Raw genomic sequence first — 18,690 nt, forward strand, 5'->3', positions numbered from 1 at the left:
GGTGGTAAAGAAGATAACTTAAATGTAGTTCATCTTTTAAAGGCAGTGACATCCTCAATACACTTGCTTAAAGACAGACAAAGTGGGAAACATCTCATGGAGAGCTAACCTTGTGAAATAATTTGTTACGATAAACGTATTGAATTTTTGATGACCGTAACAATCATTTGCAGTTATATAAACATCTGTATTTGTTTGAAGTGAATTTACACAAGATACAGAAACAGTTAAAGAGGGTGAGGCTCCTGAGAACTGCCAGTCATGCACGTACGAAGAAATTAATGCTGAGGAAGGAGATGGTGATGATGACAACAGTGATGAAGAGGAAGGTGAAGACTGGGACTGGGATGATGAGATGGGAAGACTCGTGAAGCGCCACAATGCTGCTGGTGGATGCAATCCACAGGTATGTTGAAGGCTATTTTGTGAGCATCAAGGGTACCCAAGAACAAACGGAGCCAACCTGAAGACTTTGTTCTTAGTTAGTATTATGTTAAGCATAAGTGCAAAAGGAAATTTTTCCTTGAGAGAATCCCATTCCCTTGAGTCTGTTCTTCTGCCGTGTCATGTGTATATGTATGTTGTAGCCAGAGCTCTGCTTGATTTCCTTGTCTCAAACCCTGTTGCTGGATTCTTTGTCACTGCAGTTTTCCTTCTGTCCTTACCTTTCTCATCTTTTTGTTCTTTGCCCACCCTGATCTGTACTGATGCTGCTTGCTTTTTGATATTTGTTCTCTGTGTTTTTGAGCATCTTCCCCATCCTCTCTATTTAATTTTAAGACTGTACCTCTTTGTCACACCCACGGTGAAACAGGTTATGTTTTGGGCTTAATAGTGAAGGAGGCAAAAGAAAGCATAGGAGATAGAGGGAGATGTTGGCAGTGGATTAATTTAGATTGTATGCTCTTGGCATCGAAACTCTGGCATCGTGCAGAATGAAAATCACACGTGATGTGAGCACTAGCACGTGTCTTACCCTCAACTTGGACACTGCAGGTTCAAAACCTCTTTTTTTCTTATTGATATCAACATAACAGAATAGTTGAGATAAGTGGGAGTGGTGCTGATTATGGCGTGTCATGTCTGACTCACAGCACTTTTCCTGGGTAAGTTATTCTCACCTGCAGTTTGAGGTATATGCTGTCTAGTGTTGGTGAAATCATGTTGGGATACCTATAAGAAAAGATAGCATCTTGGAAAGTTTTCTCTGTTCATTACCTTCTCGTTTTTTCTCTCATTTTTCTCCTTGTTTCTGTCTGCTATTTCCCTTCCTTTTACAGATAGAAAAAGTGTTAATATGAGAGACTTGCAGCTCAGTTCCTAGACTAAAAATAACCCTGAATTGGGCTACTTTTTGGAATTTTAACTGATGTCACCTGTATTTTCTTTTCTTGAATTAAACAAAATCCGATGTTAATCCATATCCATTTCCTCACCCTTTCTGATTTTCTCTTTATAGCTCTAGGTATAGGCATTTGACCTGACTTTTCCAATGATGCTGTCTGTACTTCAAAGGGCTGTTTAGAGAAGGCAACTAATATTAACAAATCCTTTGTTTCAGGCAAATAGACAGACCTTTAGTTGCTCTTCCACAAAGATGTCTACCCCTACAGACAAGGCTTTAAGGAAATTTGAACATAAAATTAATTTAGGTGAGTATAATTGCATTGTCTTCTTTTAAGACTTTGCATACTTGAAGTTGCCTTTAGTCTTCATTAACCAGCTATCATACCCCTTTCTCTCGCCCTTCAGAGCCACAGGGCTGATTTCTGCTCCACCCCCCTCCCTACCCAGCCCTTCCCTTTGACTTCTCCAGACCACAAAATTAAATATTTCTTCCCTAGCTTCTCTGTAGGAGCAAGCTGTTTGGATGGAGGGAGGATATCAACTGTCTGTTGTGATGATGTTGGTCATTCTCAAAGCTGCTACCACAGCTAAATTTTCTAGACAATTGCAGACCCCTCTAGTGTTAGGGTGGTACATTATGCAACAGTTATCTCACAGGGGTAGAGTTGCTGTGGTAAGCTCTCCTAGCTGGTGTAGTTTGATGTTTACCAGGTGATGAAAATGGCTGCTCAGCTCAGCCTGTTAGGGCTAGACGTAGCTGTGATTGGGGCCTTTTGACAGGGTAGTAAACGGAGGTTGTGTTTTCCTTTTTAACGAAGTGGTTCTAAAATGAAGGTTCAAAAGAGTGGTGCTGGTATATGTAGCCAAATACAGCAGCTTTTGTACATTTAGCAATTAATCAAACACCATATTAAATACATCATGGGGAGACAATGCTGGAGGTTGTTGCTTTTTTCTGTTCAGAAAAATGGTATTTGGTTGTGATAAGAGAAGGGCGGACAAATTTAATGGCAAGATGTTATCCAAAAGGCATTACATCTCCAGGTCTGTGGGACTGTGTTGCTCATCTGTGTTGTTACCTTATAGTCCTACTTTAGAAAGTAGACAGAGTGGAGAGCTAGGTTAACTGGTATGTAGCTAAGCTTCTGTGCTTGTTGAAAGCTCCGCCTGTGTTTTAGCATTGTGTTGTGGCACATTGGCTGGCAGCAGAATTGCAGGGGCAACTCTGAACATAGGAAACTTCTTTGGGGTTTGGGTTTTTTTTTCATTTCTTCTTAATGTGTTTTTCAGATAAGCTAAATTTTGATGACTCTGTTATAAACAGAGTCACAGAAAAGTCTAGACAGAAGGAAGCAGACATGTGAGTATTACTTGTGATTTTGTTTTCATTTAGATAATTTGAACCCAGCAGAGTAGTTCTTATTTCCTAGCATGGTTCTGAGTTTTGAATAAATTTATTAAGAAAACCAAAATTTGTAAGTAGTCTGCATGCAGTTTGCCTTTTGGTATTAAACATTTTGGTTTCCGGATCAGTTGCCTAAATCGTTCCAAAGTTTTGATTCTTCTGTCACTGCCACTGGTAGCACACCTGGTTGTATTGGTGTAGTAAGACAGAAGTGACCAGTGTCATTCCACTAGAAAAGACTATTTTATCTCTGATACTCTTTTTCCTAAACAGAAGTCCTTAAGCAGTTGGGCTAAAAAGGTATTGGAAGCCTTTTGAAGGTTCCTCCTGATGATTTGGTGAGGGAAAGGTACTTCTTTTTTTAATTTTTTTTTTTTAAGCCTGCAGGTTATAGCCCTAAGTTGTTAACACAGATACCATTTTCTGCTGAATGGGCATAATTCAGTGGAGGCAAAAAGATAGCTATAAAAGTGAAGGGCACTGATGTTTATGGGTTTCGGTTTTTTTCCTTCTTCTCTTTTTTGCCCTGCCTGCAGGAGAAACCTTTGCTTTTGTATGAACTGAAAGCCTTGCCTTACTTCTTGAGGCCGTCATCTTATCTTTGATACAGAATGTCATGTTTTACTCTGTCAAAGTACTGAGTCCATACATGGGATTGTATCAGTTTATTTTCACTTCTGCTAGGTACCGAGTCAAAGACAAGTCAGACAGAGCAACAGTAGAACAAGTAAGTCCTTAATTCATCAAATTTCTCTTTTGACTGGAACAAATAACATGGAATTCTGGAATCAATGATAAAACAGATACTGTAGGAACAGAGTTTTGCCTTGGAATTCTGTTTCCCTTGTTATCCTGAAGAGACCTGTTTCTGTATGTTTGTTTCTTCTATGAAGGTTGTGCTTGCTTCCATGAACATTTTGGAGCTCCTTTTTGATCTCAGCATTGTGATTTGATCATATATGCAGTGCAGAATTAAGTCTTAAGCTTTTATTAAATTCCAAAGAGCAATAAAAAAAATGCTAGGTTTGCTTTTCTCTTTTTTCTTCTTTAGCAAGGCTGAACTATTACTGGCCCAAGGCCACACAGCTGCTTTATGTCAGTTATGAGAGCTGTATCTCAAGAGAAACCCTATTTTAACACATTAATGCAACTGCAGGTGGTAAATCATTCTCTCATGTCTCTTCTAGAGCTAGCTCAAGGATGTATGCTTCGCTTAAAAAAAAGTAATCATGTTGAAAGAAAAAATGAAGTATCATTCTAGAATCATGGAAAAATTCTGAGTGCTTGCTGTTCGGATTATCATTTGATCTTTAAGAATAGTCTGATGTCGTGGGTCCTTTAATATGGTGCTAAGACTAGACTGTATTACTAGGTTTTTGTCCTCTTCAGACAGCAGTTAGGCTGACTCTTCTGTATTAAATTTGAGGTGTTGGATCCAAGGACCCGAATGATTCTGTTCAAGATGCTAACTAGAGGTGTCATATCAGAAATCAATGGCTGCATCAGCACAGGGAAAGAAGTAAGTTTTATAACAAATGACATAATAGTCTTTTTGTCAGCAAGCTAGGTGGAAGCTTATGGTGCCTAGAAGATGTATTGAAATACTTGGGTTTAGTACTACTAATTTTTTTTGTGTGTTGCTTGATTGGTAGGAAGTTATCTTAAGATAAAATGCAGTTGATGTTAAAGGAAGCGTTTCCCCAAGTATGAAAGATTTTTCAGAGTACTTAAATGTTATCTTAAATTTATGGATCTTGTTAATTGTATGTTACAACTGAAATTTTTGGAAAGGGTATGTATACACACAATAGTAAACAGTGCCTGAAAAAACCATACAAACCCAGGTAATTCTTTCTTTGTGGGAGACTCTTGCTTGGAGATCAGACCAGCTCCACATGTCAGCAGACATGGGAGTATCTAAATGGTTTAACAAAGTTCTGTTTAAAATACTATGAAACCTTCATTGCTTTTACAAAACTATCATGTTTGTGTGCTGGTATTATCAAGTAGTATTGCAGATAATTAAAAGCAGACCACAAATTTCTGAGTAAATTAATAAATCAGTTTTAGAATGCCTAGTCCCTAGGCTGATCTGATTTTCTTCCAAGTCCTTGGATAATGATTAAAGGCATAGTAGAGGTGTCAATGTGAGGTATTTGGTCTGTTTGGGGTAATTTAGGCCTTAAGGCCTAGAGAGTACACAGGCTCAAATTAACCCTTCACACAAGGGCTTGTTTCAGTCTCCAAAATGTGGATGAGATGGAGTTTTCCTGTGCACTGTTGTTTTTGTTCTGTATGTATTGTCATCCCTCTACGCAGTCTTGTGTACTTACTGTAAGCTACCTCTGGTAGAAAAAGAGGTTGCCCTTGTGTGCAGTCTCATTCAACTGGGTGCCATGTAGGGGTGGGGCTGAGATCAGATCTTTTTATCTGGTGTCAGAGAAGAAGAGACAAGGTTATGTTTGTTTAAAGAGTTTTTCTTTAATGTTATTTCCCCCCTTTATAATCTGATAGGCTAATGTATATCATGCCAGTACTGCGAATGGAGAGAACAGAGCAATAAAGATTTACAAAACCTCTATTCTCATGTTTAAAGATCGGGATAAGTACGTGAGTGGTGAATTCAGGTGAGTTTGACTTCTCCCTGGTTTTACTGGGGAAGAGGGTTGTTTGAAAGGTAGTAAAATCACCAGTGCTAATACTGCATTGATTGGCTAAGAGTCCCTCTTGTCTTTTATTTCTTTCTTTAAAGATTTCGTCATGGATATTGCAAAGGCAACCCAAGAAAAATGGTGAAGACGTGGGCTGAAAAAGAAATGAGGAATTTAATAAGGTGATTCTTTAGTTTTTATTTCAACTTGCAAAGGTAACTTAAACTTTATAGGAGGTACTCTCCTATTGCTAGGCTGTGGCTATCACTACCTTCTAGGGTCTCTGGAGTATTCAGGAAAGTGTCTTAAGCTTCCTTGCGGGAGAGAAAAGAAAGGGGAGGGAGGAATAAAGATATTCTTTTGTCTTGCTGCTTCTGCTCTGAGCTCTTCAATATCTGAACTCTGACATGACTGGAAAGTGAGGAAAACCTAGAAATAGCTGCTGCTGAGTAACAGCTCACTGTGTGATATAGGTTAATCTGGGATTAACCTGAACTGTGTAAAGATTCTTTGTCCAACACAGGAATGCTTAGAGAAGGGTCAGAACCAGAAAGGTTGTGGCTTTTTGTGTTCATTTCCTAGCTGTTCTTAACAAGTGAGAGTTTCCTGAGTAGAGCAGCTGTTATTGTGTATTATATTTAAATCAACAGAGCTCCTATAGGCACTAGTGCAATGCAAATAGTAGAGTTTGGTTTTATTTTTTTTGTGTGGCTTTGTTCCTGTGTTACAGGTTGAATACAGCCCAGATACCTTGCCCAGAGCCAATTATGCTAAGAAGTCATGTGCTTGTCATGGGCTTTATTGGTAAAGGTGATAGGTAAGTAGCCTTAGAAAATAAAATATTTTATTAGTAGCTTTCCACAAAGATTTATTAAAAACAAACAAACCGCCCCTCTGAATTTATCTATTATTACTTTAGGCCTGTAAAATAAACGTTACTCTTCCATGTGCATGTGACCTGTAGAATACCCAGACATTTGCCAGCTACTATTGCAGACAATCTGCATGATTCTGAAGCCTCAGTAGCACGCAAAATGAATTCTGAAAGTGGCTTAACCAGAAATTAAGGCTGTGGAAAGGCTTGCTAATCATATGTAAAGATAGCTAATCATTTTGTATTACAAACATTAATGTAGCATGGTCCAAATTAGCTTATATTGGAAACAGAGTTCCAGTATCTTTGGCAAGCAAGTACCAAGCTTTGCTGCCCTTCATGCGGGCTCCGTGCATTTAACTGCTCGTACTGACTTGCTTGACGCACTTGGTGAACGGAAGGATCAGGCACAGCAATTAAATCATTTGCAACTGATACGAAAAAGGAAAAAGTATTCACTTTCTGTTACTTGTGTTGTAATTTCAAGGCCTGCTCCCCTGCTGAAGAACGCTCAGTTATCTGACTCCAAAGTCCGGGAGCTGTACCTGCAAATCATCCAGTACATGAGAAGAATGTACCAAGATGCCAGACTTGTTCACGCAGATCTCAGTGAATTTAATATGCTGTACGTTTTTAAACGTTGCTCTGAATTGTGACATCTAAAATGTATGCGTTGGCAACCTCTATGTGAGAGTACTAATCTACCTTTAAGGGAGGGTGGCATCCTTTTCGTGACTGGGTTTTGTAACTTCTGGAACTAATTATGTAGCTTTTAACCCAGATCTGAGCTTTCTCTGTTTTTTAAAAAAAAAAAAAAAAAAACAAAAAACCACCACCCCAAAAACCCTAACAAAAACCAAAAAACCCTCACCCAACAACAAAATAATGAAAAAAAACGCAAACAAAAACCCTAAAGAAACAAAAAACCCCTCAACTAGAATAAAAATCAATAAGATGTCTTTTTTTTATTTTATTTTTCTCTCTCCACCCATAACACTGCTTTTTGTGTTTGTGAGAAGACTATTTCTTTGAAGTTTAATAATACAGCTTGTGTAGAGGAGGGAAAGGATTGACCCAGAAAAGCCACTCTGTCCCTAATATGCGAGCTGTATGCTAGAGAAATATGTTAAGATTGTTTGCTGGTTCTTAAGTTTGAAACACGCTTTGTTCCCTGCCCCTCAATGATCTCCCATATAACAGCAGTAGAGTTAGTGCAGCTCTAAGTTTGTTGTGTGATATTTTTGTTTGGTTGGTTGGTTTGGTGTTTTTTGCAGGTACCACAGCGGGGATGTGTACATCATTGATGTGTCTCAGGCTGTGGAACATGACCACCCACATGCGCTGGAGTTCCTGCGAAAAGATTGTGCAAATGTTAACGGTGAGTGGGCTGCACTTCAACTCTTCTTCTGGTAGCTGATTTGTTTAGGAAGGTGAACTGTGTTCACCTATTTTCTTTCAGGTATAACTGACTTTAGCAGCTGTCAAACTTCCGTTAAAATACTCCCTCCCCTAGGTTCTCATGACTTCCTCAAAGAGCAGTGTACTGTGCCCAGTTCAGAAGAGTGCAGCCTATTTTGCTAGAAATCATCTGACCAAAATAAGTCACTTGACTGAATCTCAAATTTACAATAGATCTGAGATCAGTCCCAGACTGATTTGAGATCAGTCCCAGTCTGCAGCAGTGCCCACCTCAGTGTTAACTTCTCTTACTTAAAGGACTGCGCAGACATACTGATGTATTCCCTTCTGTGAGTGGAATCCACATCTGGAATTCCTCAGCTGGCAATAAGTTACTGTGTGTTATAAAGTTCCCTGCACTTGCTTGTCCATGTCATCTGAGAGGATCAAGGCATAGAGTAATTTATTAGAGATCATATCACTTGTCATAGTATTTTGATAAACAAGGTACCTTTATGATATTTTTCTCTTGAAAATTGGTCTTTGTGTGTGATTATGCATGTTGTATAACAGACACACACCTCCTGGTAGGGTGTGTTTCTCCCCGAGGACAAGAAATCTGTCATGGCAGGCTACTTTTGTTCCCCCCCTTTCTTTTCAGATTGACTTTTTCTGATGTTACAGAGACTCTTGAATGTTCATGGAAAAAGAACTGTGTGCATTTTGGTGCTATGTGTGTGTGTGTTGATACTAGTTTTTCCTTATTCCTTTACTGTTCATGGATTTCTAATAGCTCCCTCCTGCTCAGATACTTGCACCCTTGTTGTTTTTTCATGTCTTTTGGCTTGCTCTCCCTAGAAACTCTAGTGCCTCAGTGAGTTGCAGTGGGTTTGGTATGTTTTGTTTGTTTTCTGTCACTGCAACTTTCTCTGTGTAGTCCTCCTACAGAGACTCTGAGAAACAGCTTGGTTTATGCTCTGCCCTAGCTGTGATCATTGCAAAGACTTGTGGTTCCATGGGCACAAAGAGCTGCCTCCAAACTAAATCTTTTTTTGTTCTTTCTCATGGTGAGAGATCTGAGAACTTAGTAGGAAGTGCTTGTTAGGCAGTCCTCGATGTCTTTCACTGCTGTTTTTCAGTACAGAAGTGCAGCCTCCAAATTTGGTTATACTTGACTCAAGAAACCAATTCTGAGTGTAAAATTCTAATAGGTTAATGTGTCTTCCCTTTTAGATGGATCATAATTAGGCTGTACTATGTTTCAGTGGATACTTCAGTTTCTTTTTGGCAAAAGTTTGAGATCTCCATTCCTTATTTGTTGAAATACGTTTTTCATCTTAGTCATTGCAAATACTACACCTGTTTTAAATTGTTTACTTTTTAGCCCTTACTCCATTAACTCTGGCTCCTGCTAAAATTGATTTGGCTTTTATATTTATCCAGTTATTCTCCTTTCAGTATTTGTTGCATCTGAAAGATGAACAGTTTTATTTCAGATAGCCAAGGGTCATCTGATAACTAACCCAGTATCATGTAGTACATGCTACTGAGACTTTCCCAACTCATCAAAGCTATTGGCTTCCTGTAACTGTCACTTTAACATCCCAGCTGCATATGTTACACATAATTACTTACGGTTTTTGTCTTTGCCCTTGTTTCCTGGTAGATTTTTTCCAGAAGCACAATGTTGCAGTGATGACTGTGAGGGAGCTGTTTGAGTTTATTACCGATCCTTCTATCACAAGCGAGAACATTGATGACTATCTGTCTAAGGTAAGACCTTGTTGCTTATGTAGGAAGACTTGAACAACAAAATCAGATCTAGTTCAAACTCCCTCATCTCGTTTACTCTACATCCTGCTACTGAAGGAAGCTGGTACCTGACATTATGTTATGCTAGTGCTTCAAAAATGCATACAGGCCTTTTCCATTTATACTATCACAGGATGACAACACTTTCATTCTGTGTTTTGTCAAAAAGTCTAATCCTGAAAATTCAAATGTCTGTTTCAGATGCTACTGAAACCAGGATGCTTTGAATTAGTTCTTTCTTTTTGGCAAGGAGAAGCTCTGCAGAGATATAACCATGCTTGTATAGAGAATGGGGTTAAGAGTGCAGATTTGAGCAGGGTGGGCTGAGGGAGGAAGGGAGTGACTCAGGGCCATGTTACTCCAAGGTATGTGGTCTTGCTAGCCAAATATAGCGACTGGCAGAACACATTGATTCTAGGAGGAGTACACAGTGCTGCTAGCAGCACCCATGTATTACATCTCTAGCTGCAAGTCCTCTGCTCCCAGTTAGATATTTCTTTAAAAAGGGAGGGGTGTGGGTGTGAAAAGGTTTTTAAGTTAACGCAAGAGAAATGGGGGCCACATATGCCTGGTTAGAGTGGAGATTTAATGTGTCATTCCTGGTCAAGACTAGGTGAGTGTGGCCCAAATACCAGTGCAGCATGGGGATTTCCAGATGTGTAATTTCTGTCACGTTGGAGGCTGCATGAGACAGAGGTGTGCTACGTGATTCCTCATACTTACACCCCTCTGGCTCGTTCAACGTGCGTGAGAAAAGTCAAGTTCCAGGACTGAGCACTGCTCACCGTAATCTCCTTGAGCTGTTATGTCCTGTAGCCATGCTGGGCCTGGCCTAATTTGATCGTGGAGGAGCAGCGAGCGTGTTTCCCCTCTGTTAATGGAGCAGATCTGCGATTGTAAGTGTTGCTTCCCGGAGCTGTTCGTTACCGTTAGGTGTCGCTCATGGCTTTGCCATAGGGAAAGCTGGAGTATTTGGGAGTGACAGTGTGGAGCACAGGGAGAAACACAGACGGGAATGGTTAGTGGGATTAAGTGCTACGATTCTAAGGAGTGATAACTTTGTATTGTTTTATATTTCTTCAGGCAATGGAAATCGCATCGAAAAGAACAGAGGAGGAAAGATCCAGTCAAGATAAAGTGGATGAGGAAGTAAGTGAGGATTTTTGTTCCTGCTATGAAATTAATATTAACCTTGCCTCTTCTAAACAATGAAAAACATTCTGTTTTATTTGGCAAAATGTACAGTTGATAAGCAAAACATTGTTTGTGATACTGAGATGTCTTGAACTAATTGAGATGTGAAGTATTAAGGGATGCCATGTGTAAAAGTTGACAGTGATGAAGTGTTAGAAGGCAAATACTCCATTTCCTAAACCAATATGTTTGCTTGTAGCTAGGTCCCTTGATGTATCTTCCACTTCAGGTTCAGTTAACAAAAAACCTGAGTAGAGATCCGATTATGCCAGTGTTTTTGGACCAGTGATACAGAAGCAGGCTATTTGGATATGTGCATTGACCAAATTGCCTACCTGGCTCCAGTCCCAGTCTAATTCAGTTCTTCCATATACTGTTGCTCTCCCTTGCTTTTACATTAAGTGAAGCCATTTCAAGTCCATTACAGAAAACTGCTAATGTTCTAGAAAGACTTGATATAAAGATAAACCCATTTCTATTGTAGCCTTATCTATCTGTTCCAGAAGAGTTAAAAAAAAAAACAAAAACCAAAACCATAACCAAACCAAAAAAAACCCCCACCCCCCGACAAAAAAGACAGAACACTAACTCTGAGCAGAATTTGTGTCAATGAGACCCTATTTGTACTGGTCCATGTGGTGTTTATCTTTGGAGTCAATACTACTTGATTTATCAAAGACTTTCTTTTTCGCTTGAAGCTCTGCAGGTTTTACTAACTGCTTCTGGCTCAAGTTTGGCCAAGGAAAGATTTTTTTTTTTTTTTTTCCTTAAGATATCCTCAGCATACTTCTGGACTATAGGGTCAGATGCTAGTGTTTTGTTGCAAGCCCATCTTTTGCAAACCAATTATTCCTTTGCTTATATAAAGGTACTGACCTGTAAGAGAGATCGTTTAGTAGCATCTAAGTTTGGTGTATTTCTCTTAGACTTCTCATGTGACCATGGCTAGTTCATGTTACTTCCCTCATAAAAGAGTAGAGCTGATTAAGGGCAAACTCGGTGGAGATGGGGGCCTCTGTCTTTGCACAGCATTTAGTCTAGCAGTTATGCTCATAAAGTGTACTGGATTTGTACTGGGATTGAAACTGATACCATGAAAGAGAAGCAAAATACTTCTCTCTGATCTGGTAGTGACTTCTGGCTGGAGGACTGTTTCAAAAAGACTGCGTGACAAATTCTAAGTATGTTGTTGATACTGCAGTTAAGTTTTACTGTACTATACTGCTGCTGGAACCTCTTTTGAGTTTGACTGTAGGTTGAAGCAGGAATTATTGTATAAAGAGATTAAGTTCTAACAGTGCATTTTAGTGGAGTTGCCTCCTGAAGGCATTGTAAATATCACAATAAAAACATTGGAGAAAATCCTTAGAATACAAAACCTTAGGACTCAAATAGGTTACAAGGAAGTTGGAAGGATTGGAGAAGTTTATAAGTGGCCTGGTGGTAGTCATGTTAAGGAAGGAGCCTTGTCAGTCATGATCTATCAATAATGTGTAGGTTGCATGTGAAGTCTGCTCCTGCAAAAAAAAAAAGATACACTGCAGTTCAAATGGTAGTGGGTGACTGCCGTGTTTGTTTTTTAATTTCTCTGAACCATTAAATCCTTCATGATCATTCTCTTAAGGATGCATAATTAGGAAGGAAGAACATCATGAAACTATATGTAAATTAGTAAGTCTGTGTTTTCTTTCACTCTACTAGGTGTTTAAGAAGGCTTATATACCTCGAACTTTGACCGAAGTTAAAAACTATGAGAGAGACGTGGATATAATGATGAAATTGAAAGAAGAGGATATGGCATTGAATGTTCAGCAAGATAATGTGAGTAGACATGCTGAGGCACTGCAAAAAAGAGGGAGGGAATATGAATTCTTCTTACTGTAATCTGATAGCAACAAACAAAAATGGAAGCCTTGTTACCAAGTCATGGAGTACTGAATCTAGTGTCATACTTTAAAATCATCTGGTTAGTACTAATGCTAACATTGTGGGTTTCTTCCTGGTTTGGGTGGTTTTGGTGTTTTTGTTTTGGTGTTTTGGTTTTTTTTTTAGGTAATAATTTTCTCCGGGCATGAAGATTTAAGACTCATATTTTGATAATGTAATTTTCTTTGTGTCTCCCTGGGTGTAGATTCTCTACCAGACTGTGACAGGACTGAAGAAGGATTTGTCTGGTGTGCAGAAGGTGAGAGGGTCTTTTTGAAATCCTTCATTTTAGCTGTTTTCAGAAAAGTGCTTATAAGGAGTACAGAGAATGCCTCGTCTTGCAGTTGACACCATGAAGGAAACTTCTGGTCTGCAGAGTGACCATTTATGTCTAGGATGGGGCTGGCATGACAGCATGTCTGCGCACCACAGGAATTGCTTCCCTGCACTGCGTCTGATGCTGGGTTGCTTGAGAATGAAATGATAATCCTCTGGCCATGATCTCTAAAGTTAAGGTGGAGAGGAAGGAAGACGTTTTCCAATTATGAAAAATGTAATTGATTTAAATTGTAGCAGGACTACAAGTTTTGATATGTTCAGGGTAGCTTTGCTGTAATTATTGTGTAAAGAACAACCCTGCAGTATAAGGCATAAGATATTATGTCGTACTGTATTTGAAGTACTTGACAGTGATGATCCTGTAAAGTACATTGGATAGGAAGTTGGGTACAGATCAGTCTGTAGCAATATAATTCAAGGCAGAAGCCCTGTGTGGATTCCATCTCCTTCCTTTGTAAGTGTTATCTGGCAGTGGTGTAGACTCTGTTTTAAAATGGAAATACAAATATGGATGGGATCTGGCTGTGGCACAGTCTTCAGGCTTGTTTAAGAATAAGTGAATTTTCCAGTGTAGATATGTGTTTGCAATAAAGCCTGCATACAGTGCCCCCAAGGTAGATTTTGGTATGATCCAAGTATAATTAAAAATTGGCTTCCACATGTGTTAGCAAATCACTATTTAACTTACGGGAATTAGTCTGGGAGTGCCAATGCAGCTGTGCTGTGAGCCCTGACCTGAAAGATTCTATGTTCTACATTCTAGATTCTTTGTTCTTAGTTTGAATTAACCTACTTTTCATTCTTTTTCTTGAGACTCAGTGACGGCTGTAGTAAAGGAGATGGCACAAGCTCACTCAAGGGTTTCTTTGCAGCAGATGATGTTTTGTTTTGTTTTTTTAATACATATATCGTGTGTGTGTATATATATGTGTCTCTATGTGTGTGTTTATATTGTCGTTAGGCTTCTTTGTTTTGGTTGGATATAATTCTCTCTTGATATATTTTCCAGATTCCTGCACTTCTTGAAAAGAAGGCAGATGAGTTGGAAACAGACTCCGATGATGATGATGGCAGCTTAGAGGACTCTGATTTGGGCTGTAAGGAATCCGTACATCCCAAAGACAAACCTGCTGAAGTTAGCATGGACAAAAAGGTCAGCTGGCCACAAATTGTTTATTTTTCCCATCTCTGCCTATGTGACAGGAAAAAATCCAAACTTAGTTCTGAGTAGTTCTTGCTGCTACTTGTCTGAAACAAGGTATGGACTTTTCCTGTTGCAGAGAATGAGTGTAGAGAAAATGAATTTCATTATGGATGCTTTATTAGGGGTGTTTTTATGTAGAGAAACATGTAACATAGCACTCTGTAGCCTAGACAAAGCCAGAAGAGAGATCTTTGCAGGGAATTCTAAGGCTATGCAAAGCAGAATTTAGTGAAGCCTGGGCAGCTCTTCAGTGCCTCTGGCTACTCTTCCAAGCTTTGGCGTTCAGGTTTGTGGTTGTAGTCCCCGATCAACCTCCTTATGCCCAGATAACTGAGACCACTTGATCTATAGGACTGGAGTCCTCGTGACAATGTTTGTACCACAGTGGCTTTTGCAGTACTACTAGTACAGACTGGCTACCTTTGCTGAGGGCAAGAGATGGAACACAGTCATGCGAAGAGATTATGGTTTGGCTTTGTGGTTTTTGTGGGGTTTTTTTAAGGTTTTATTTTCCTGCAGAACAAGTATGCTCTGTTTTGGTGAGGCTGTTCTGCAGAGTATCACCTATGGGTGAGAGCCTTTTGGCAACCATTTAGGTGCTGTGCAAAAGCAGGATGAAACTTGCTGGGCTTAAGGGGTTCAAGATTTGGGGGTTTACTTGTGAGGTTTTTCTTGCTAGAAAAGGTAAGATTCTGTATCTGTCAAATAAAAATGCAGTGCTCTACTAGACACTTTCTGCTAATCTAGAGCTGCTGCCTTTCAGATGTGAAGCAGGGAAGTCTTGGTCACTTCTCATCCTTATGGATAGGTTTTCATTTGGACTTCTTTCGCTCCCTACCCCATTATGCTGACTTTGTGTTTTCCAGTTGAGTGTAGTCTCTTCACTGTCTGGCACAAATTACAGTGTATTGCAGTAGTATAGCACCCTTTCTTGCCAATCCTGATGATGATCAGCTTGCTCTGTTACCAGCAGTTACTGGTTCAGTATTTTTGCGTGGTACGTAGAAACATACTCTAGTAGGCCTGTAGGTAGCAGAAAACCTCCATCAGGCATCCTGTTGTAATCTTAGGTGTAAGTGGCAGGAGTTAAGAGTGTCTGTTGTTCCCTTTCTTCAAAGGTTGCATGAAACTCAGGTTTTAACTAGTTTGAATTTTGCCTTGTCATTGCCAGTGTGCAACCCTTAGCTCCACCTCCAACCTATACTTCCTTTTTCCTTTTCCCTCACCATTCCTATTGATTTTTTTTTTTATTTTTTATTTCTTCCTCTTGATAACCTCATTTTTATGTGGTGTGTTAATTAACTTGTTAATGTAACAATTGATTGACCTGGTCAATCTCTCATTCCTTCTGGCTTTAAATGAATGGTGTTTGGTCCTTTGTAGGAAAGGAAAAAGATGGTTAAAGAAGCCCAAAGAGAGAAGAGAAAAACCAAAGTCCCAAAGCATGTGAAGAAGAGGAAAGAAAAGACTGCAAAAATGAAGAAAGGCAAATAAAATCAACTTTGGCTTGGGGAAGGGGATGGTTTGTTGTGGGTTATTTAGTCACTATCTTTTTTCTTTTTTTAAAATTAAAAATCCTGTATTTATATGCATACAGTATTAACTGTGAGAGTGATTTTGTTTAATAACATGGTGTATTTATTTGAACAGAGTATATGCCATGGGTTTCTCAATAGGAAAGACTGAGTTTAACACTTATGTGTGTTAAAATCCTTTACGTGTGCAGGTTTAACCTGTTGTTAAACTCACGTTGATTGGTTGCTGGGGTCTTACTCCCCTGCCTCACACTACATGCAAGCTGGTTTGGTTTGTTCCAGGGCAGTGATTTGATTCAAACAGATTGTTGGAGGAAGAGGAATGGCAATTCAAAGGCCCATGCCTTCTTCACAGTATGGAAGAAAATTGAGCTAGCTGTCTTCTGCAGGCTGTCACAGTCACCCATGGATAACCCTGCAGACATTGTGCCTTTGCTGCCTCCCTGTGCTTGCATCACCTTTGGTATTTTCTTACTGAAAGCTGAGTTTCGTGATTTGGGAGGCAGCTGTCCTCATTGCCCAGTGCCCTTCTGAAGCAATCAGGCAGGTGTACCTAAACAGACCAAAGCCTGATTGGTTTTTTTGGTTGGTTTTGTTTTGGTTTTTTGCTCAGATCCCAACATAGGGCAGTCTTGCTCCTAAGAGTATTCTGAACCAGCTATTTTGTAAGCTGGTCAAATGAGTATTTGCCATCAAGATAAAACATGTGTGTTCGAATTCAAGGCTGTGTAAAGGCTCGTAGCAGGACCTCTCTGTGGTATGGCTCAGCATTACCAGTCCATGTTGTGCTAAAGTGCCCCAGCTCTTTATTAGGGGAAGTTGGCAGAGCTCTGCTCATAAGTGACCCACTTGGGCTGGGGCAAAGGCGCTGTACTGAAGACAGACCACCACCTCTCTTGGCAGCCCCTTTGGCCACTGAGACTGACAAGTCTTGGCAGAGGTGTCCTCCTCATGCTGTAGCACGTCAGCTGTCTTTTCCTACTGCCTACAGTTTCAGAAATCCCTTTGCCAGCACAGAGAAAGGTTCTAATTCCAGTAAATGTCTTGATATGTTCTCCGATGTTAGGGGTGGAGTTGATGCCCTCAGGATTTACGCTTGCAGGACAATACACATCCTCTGATGACAAGAGGACAGCTTTTATCCATCAATGGATATCTGGCAATGATGGGTTGGCCAGGGGCAGGATGAAGCTTCCTTCTCTCTGCTCCTCATCGCCCACACCCAAAAGAGAGATGATGTTGGCCAATGGCAGATATGGTTGCACTCCCCAATTTGACCTTCACAACCTCTTTGGTGCCTTTGGCTGGAAATCTGGTAAGAGGAACTGGTCAGTGCTTCCAGATCTCTGTCTCTCTCTGTGCTTCTTTTCTCCCTATCAGTACAGGGATTGACAGCACTCTCATGTACAGTATGCATGTAAGTGTAGATAGTATTGCTGGAGCATGTTGGGAAGCAAGACTGGTATTTCCTCAGCAAGTGGGGATGTTTGTTGGGAGGCTGAGATGAAATATCTGTATTTTGGAAAATGGCATTACATCAGGTGCAAGAAAGGGGGCAGCCTCTAACTTGGTAGTGAAGGGAAGAGGAGGTGCAAGACCTACATACAGAGGTGAAGGAGTACTGTTCATAGCCATTTGCCTTAATCAAGGGCTGTCATGCTGCTAGATGTACAGGCACATTATTTCCTGCTTTTCCTTGCCATCATGGGAGCTTTTGTAATGACATAATCGGGCAGAGGTGGCCTTGGTGATGGCTGTCCTGAACCTGACTGGTTGTGTTCGTAGGTGCAGTGCTGGAGGTGACTGAAACAATAACAGCTTTGTGCACTTTGCCCTTGAAATCCCATTGTATCAGGGATTCTCCCTGCTGAGTGGCAAAGCTCTGGTGTCTGCGATAGCAGTCGTAGTTCATGAAGGTGTGTGCACCAGGAAGTGTGCATAGGGACTGGGGGTTGAGGGGGGAGAGGAGGGGGATTGTGTCCGAGCTGTTGCCTTCCTCCAGCAACAGGTTGTGCATTGGGCAGATCTCAGCATTCTTGGTGAAGTAGGCTAACCATAAGTGAATCTCTTAAGAAGCTGTGTGTGCTTTAACTTCGTGTAGCTCAGCAGTGGATGACTCCACCAGGAAACTGGTCCATGGCTGATCACTGTGAGTTGGGGGTTGTCGAACACGAGAGACAGCCTTCTTTTCACTGGGGCTGCGTGCTCTGAAGACAAGGATAGATGCCAGCTCTTGGCAAAGAGCCTGGAAGTCCCAGAGCCAGAGTGTGTGTCCCACTGCGGGGTGTATACCTCCTTTGCCTGAGGAGACACTTCAGAGAAAGGAGGCTGGTATCATCTGTGCTTGGGGGATGAGGAAATGTCCCAGCCCACATAACCTTGTCTTCCCTCCAGGCTCTGCACCACAGCCTGATCAGGTCTGCCGAGCTCTAGCCATCCTGTAGCATGAAGGTGGTCCTGAATCAGTCATTTGGGTTTGGAGCCTTGCTCAATGCTGTGCAGCAGGACTGTCTGTGCAGGTGGTGCAAAGCATGGGCGATCTGCCTCAGCTGTTTTCTCTAGGGCATCTTTGCATAGTCAGGATGTTTGCAGAGCACCTGAGGTGGAACATGCCAGAAAAAACCATGTTGTGCAAGTGCAGATGGCCTGGGGACAGCTGTTGCAGCTAGATACGTGCTTGTTCAGGTGGGCTGTGAGTGCAGTTCAGGTGTCCTGGCCATTGCAGGCTTGAGATGTATAGAAGTGAGACAGTTCACTCCAAATAGACTGGGAGCTCTTTGGGTAGGGACCATGAGATGAGCCATCTTTCTGGTGAACCCTGAAGCAGGAAAATGGCTGTTAAGAAATGTTAGACAAAACTACCAAAAGGCACCAGTCTGATAGGGGGTGGGGAGGATGGAGATGATATTAAAAAAAAAAAAAAGCTTCAAAGTAGCACAGGTACTCAGTTATGCATTGATATCAATAAAGCATGGTGTGGTGGGGGTGTCATGTGTCGTCATCCG

General features: G+C 40.7%; 1 protein-coding gene across 1 annotated transcript; it reads left to right on the top strand.

Moving 5' to 3' along the window:
• Positions 1 to 201: 201 nt before the first annotated feature.
• RIOK1 (RIO kinase 1) lies at positions 202 to 15,644 on the top strand (the record flags this gene model as incomplete). The annotated part of the gene is made up of 16 exons (XM_009698465.1): positions 202 to 406; positions 1,562 to 1,652; positions 2,638 to 2,707; positions 3,437 to 3,479; positions 4,179 to 4,271; positions 5,267 to 5,379; positions 5,505 to 5,585; positions 6,134 to 6,220; positions 6,765 to 6,902; positions 7,552 to 7,655; positions 9,342 to 9,448; positions 10,571 to 10,636; positions 12,383 to 12,502; positions 12,813 to 12,866; positions 13,956 to 14,099; positions 15,534 to 15,644. Coding segments are annotated over 16 exons (1,627 nt in total), but the record flags the coding sequence as incomplete, so codon positions are not given.
• Between the last annotated feature and the right edge of the window lie 3,046 nt (positions 15,645 to 18,690).

The sequence above is a fragment of the Cariama cristata genome, unplaced genomic scaffold (genome assembly GCF_000690535.1).
Source record: "Cariama cristata isolate BGI_N322 unplaced genomic scaffold, ASM69053v1 scaffold43954, whole genome shotgun sequence".
Lineage (NCBI taxonomy): Eukaryota > Metazoa > Chordata > Aves > Cariamiformes > Cariamidae > Cariama > Cariama cristata.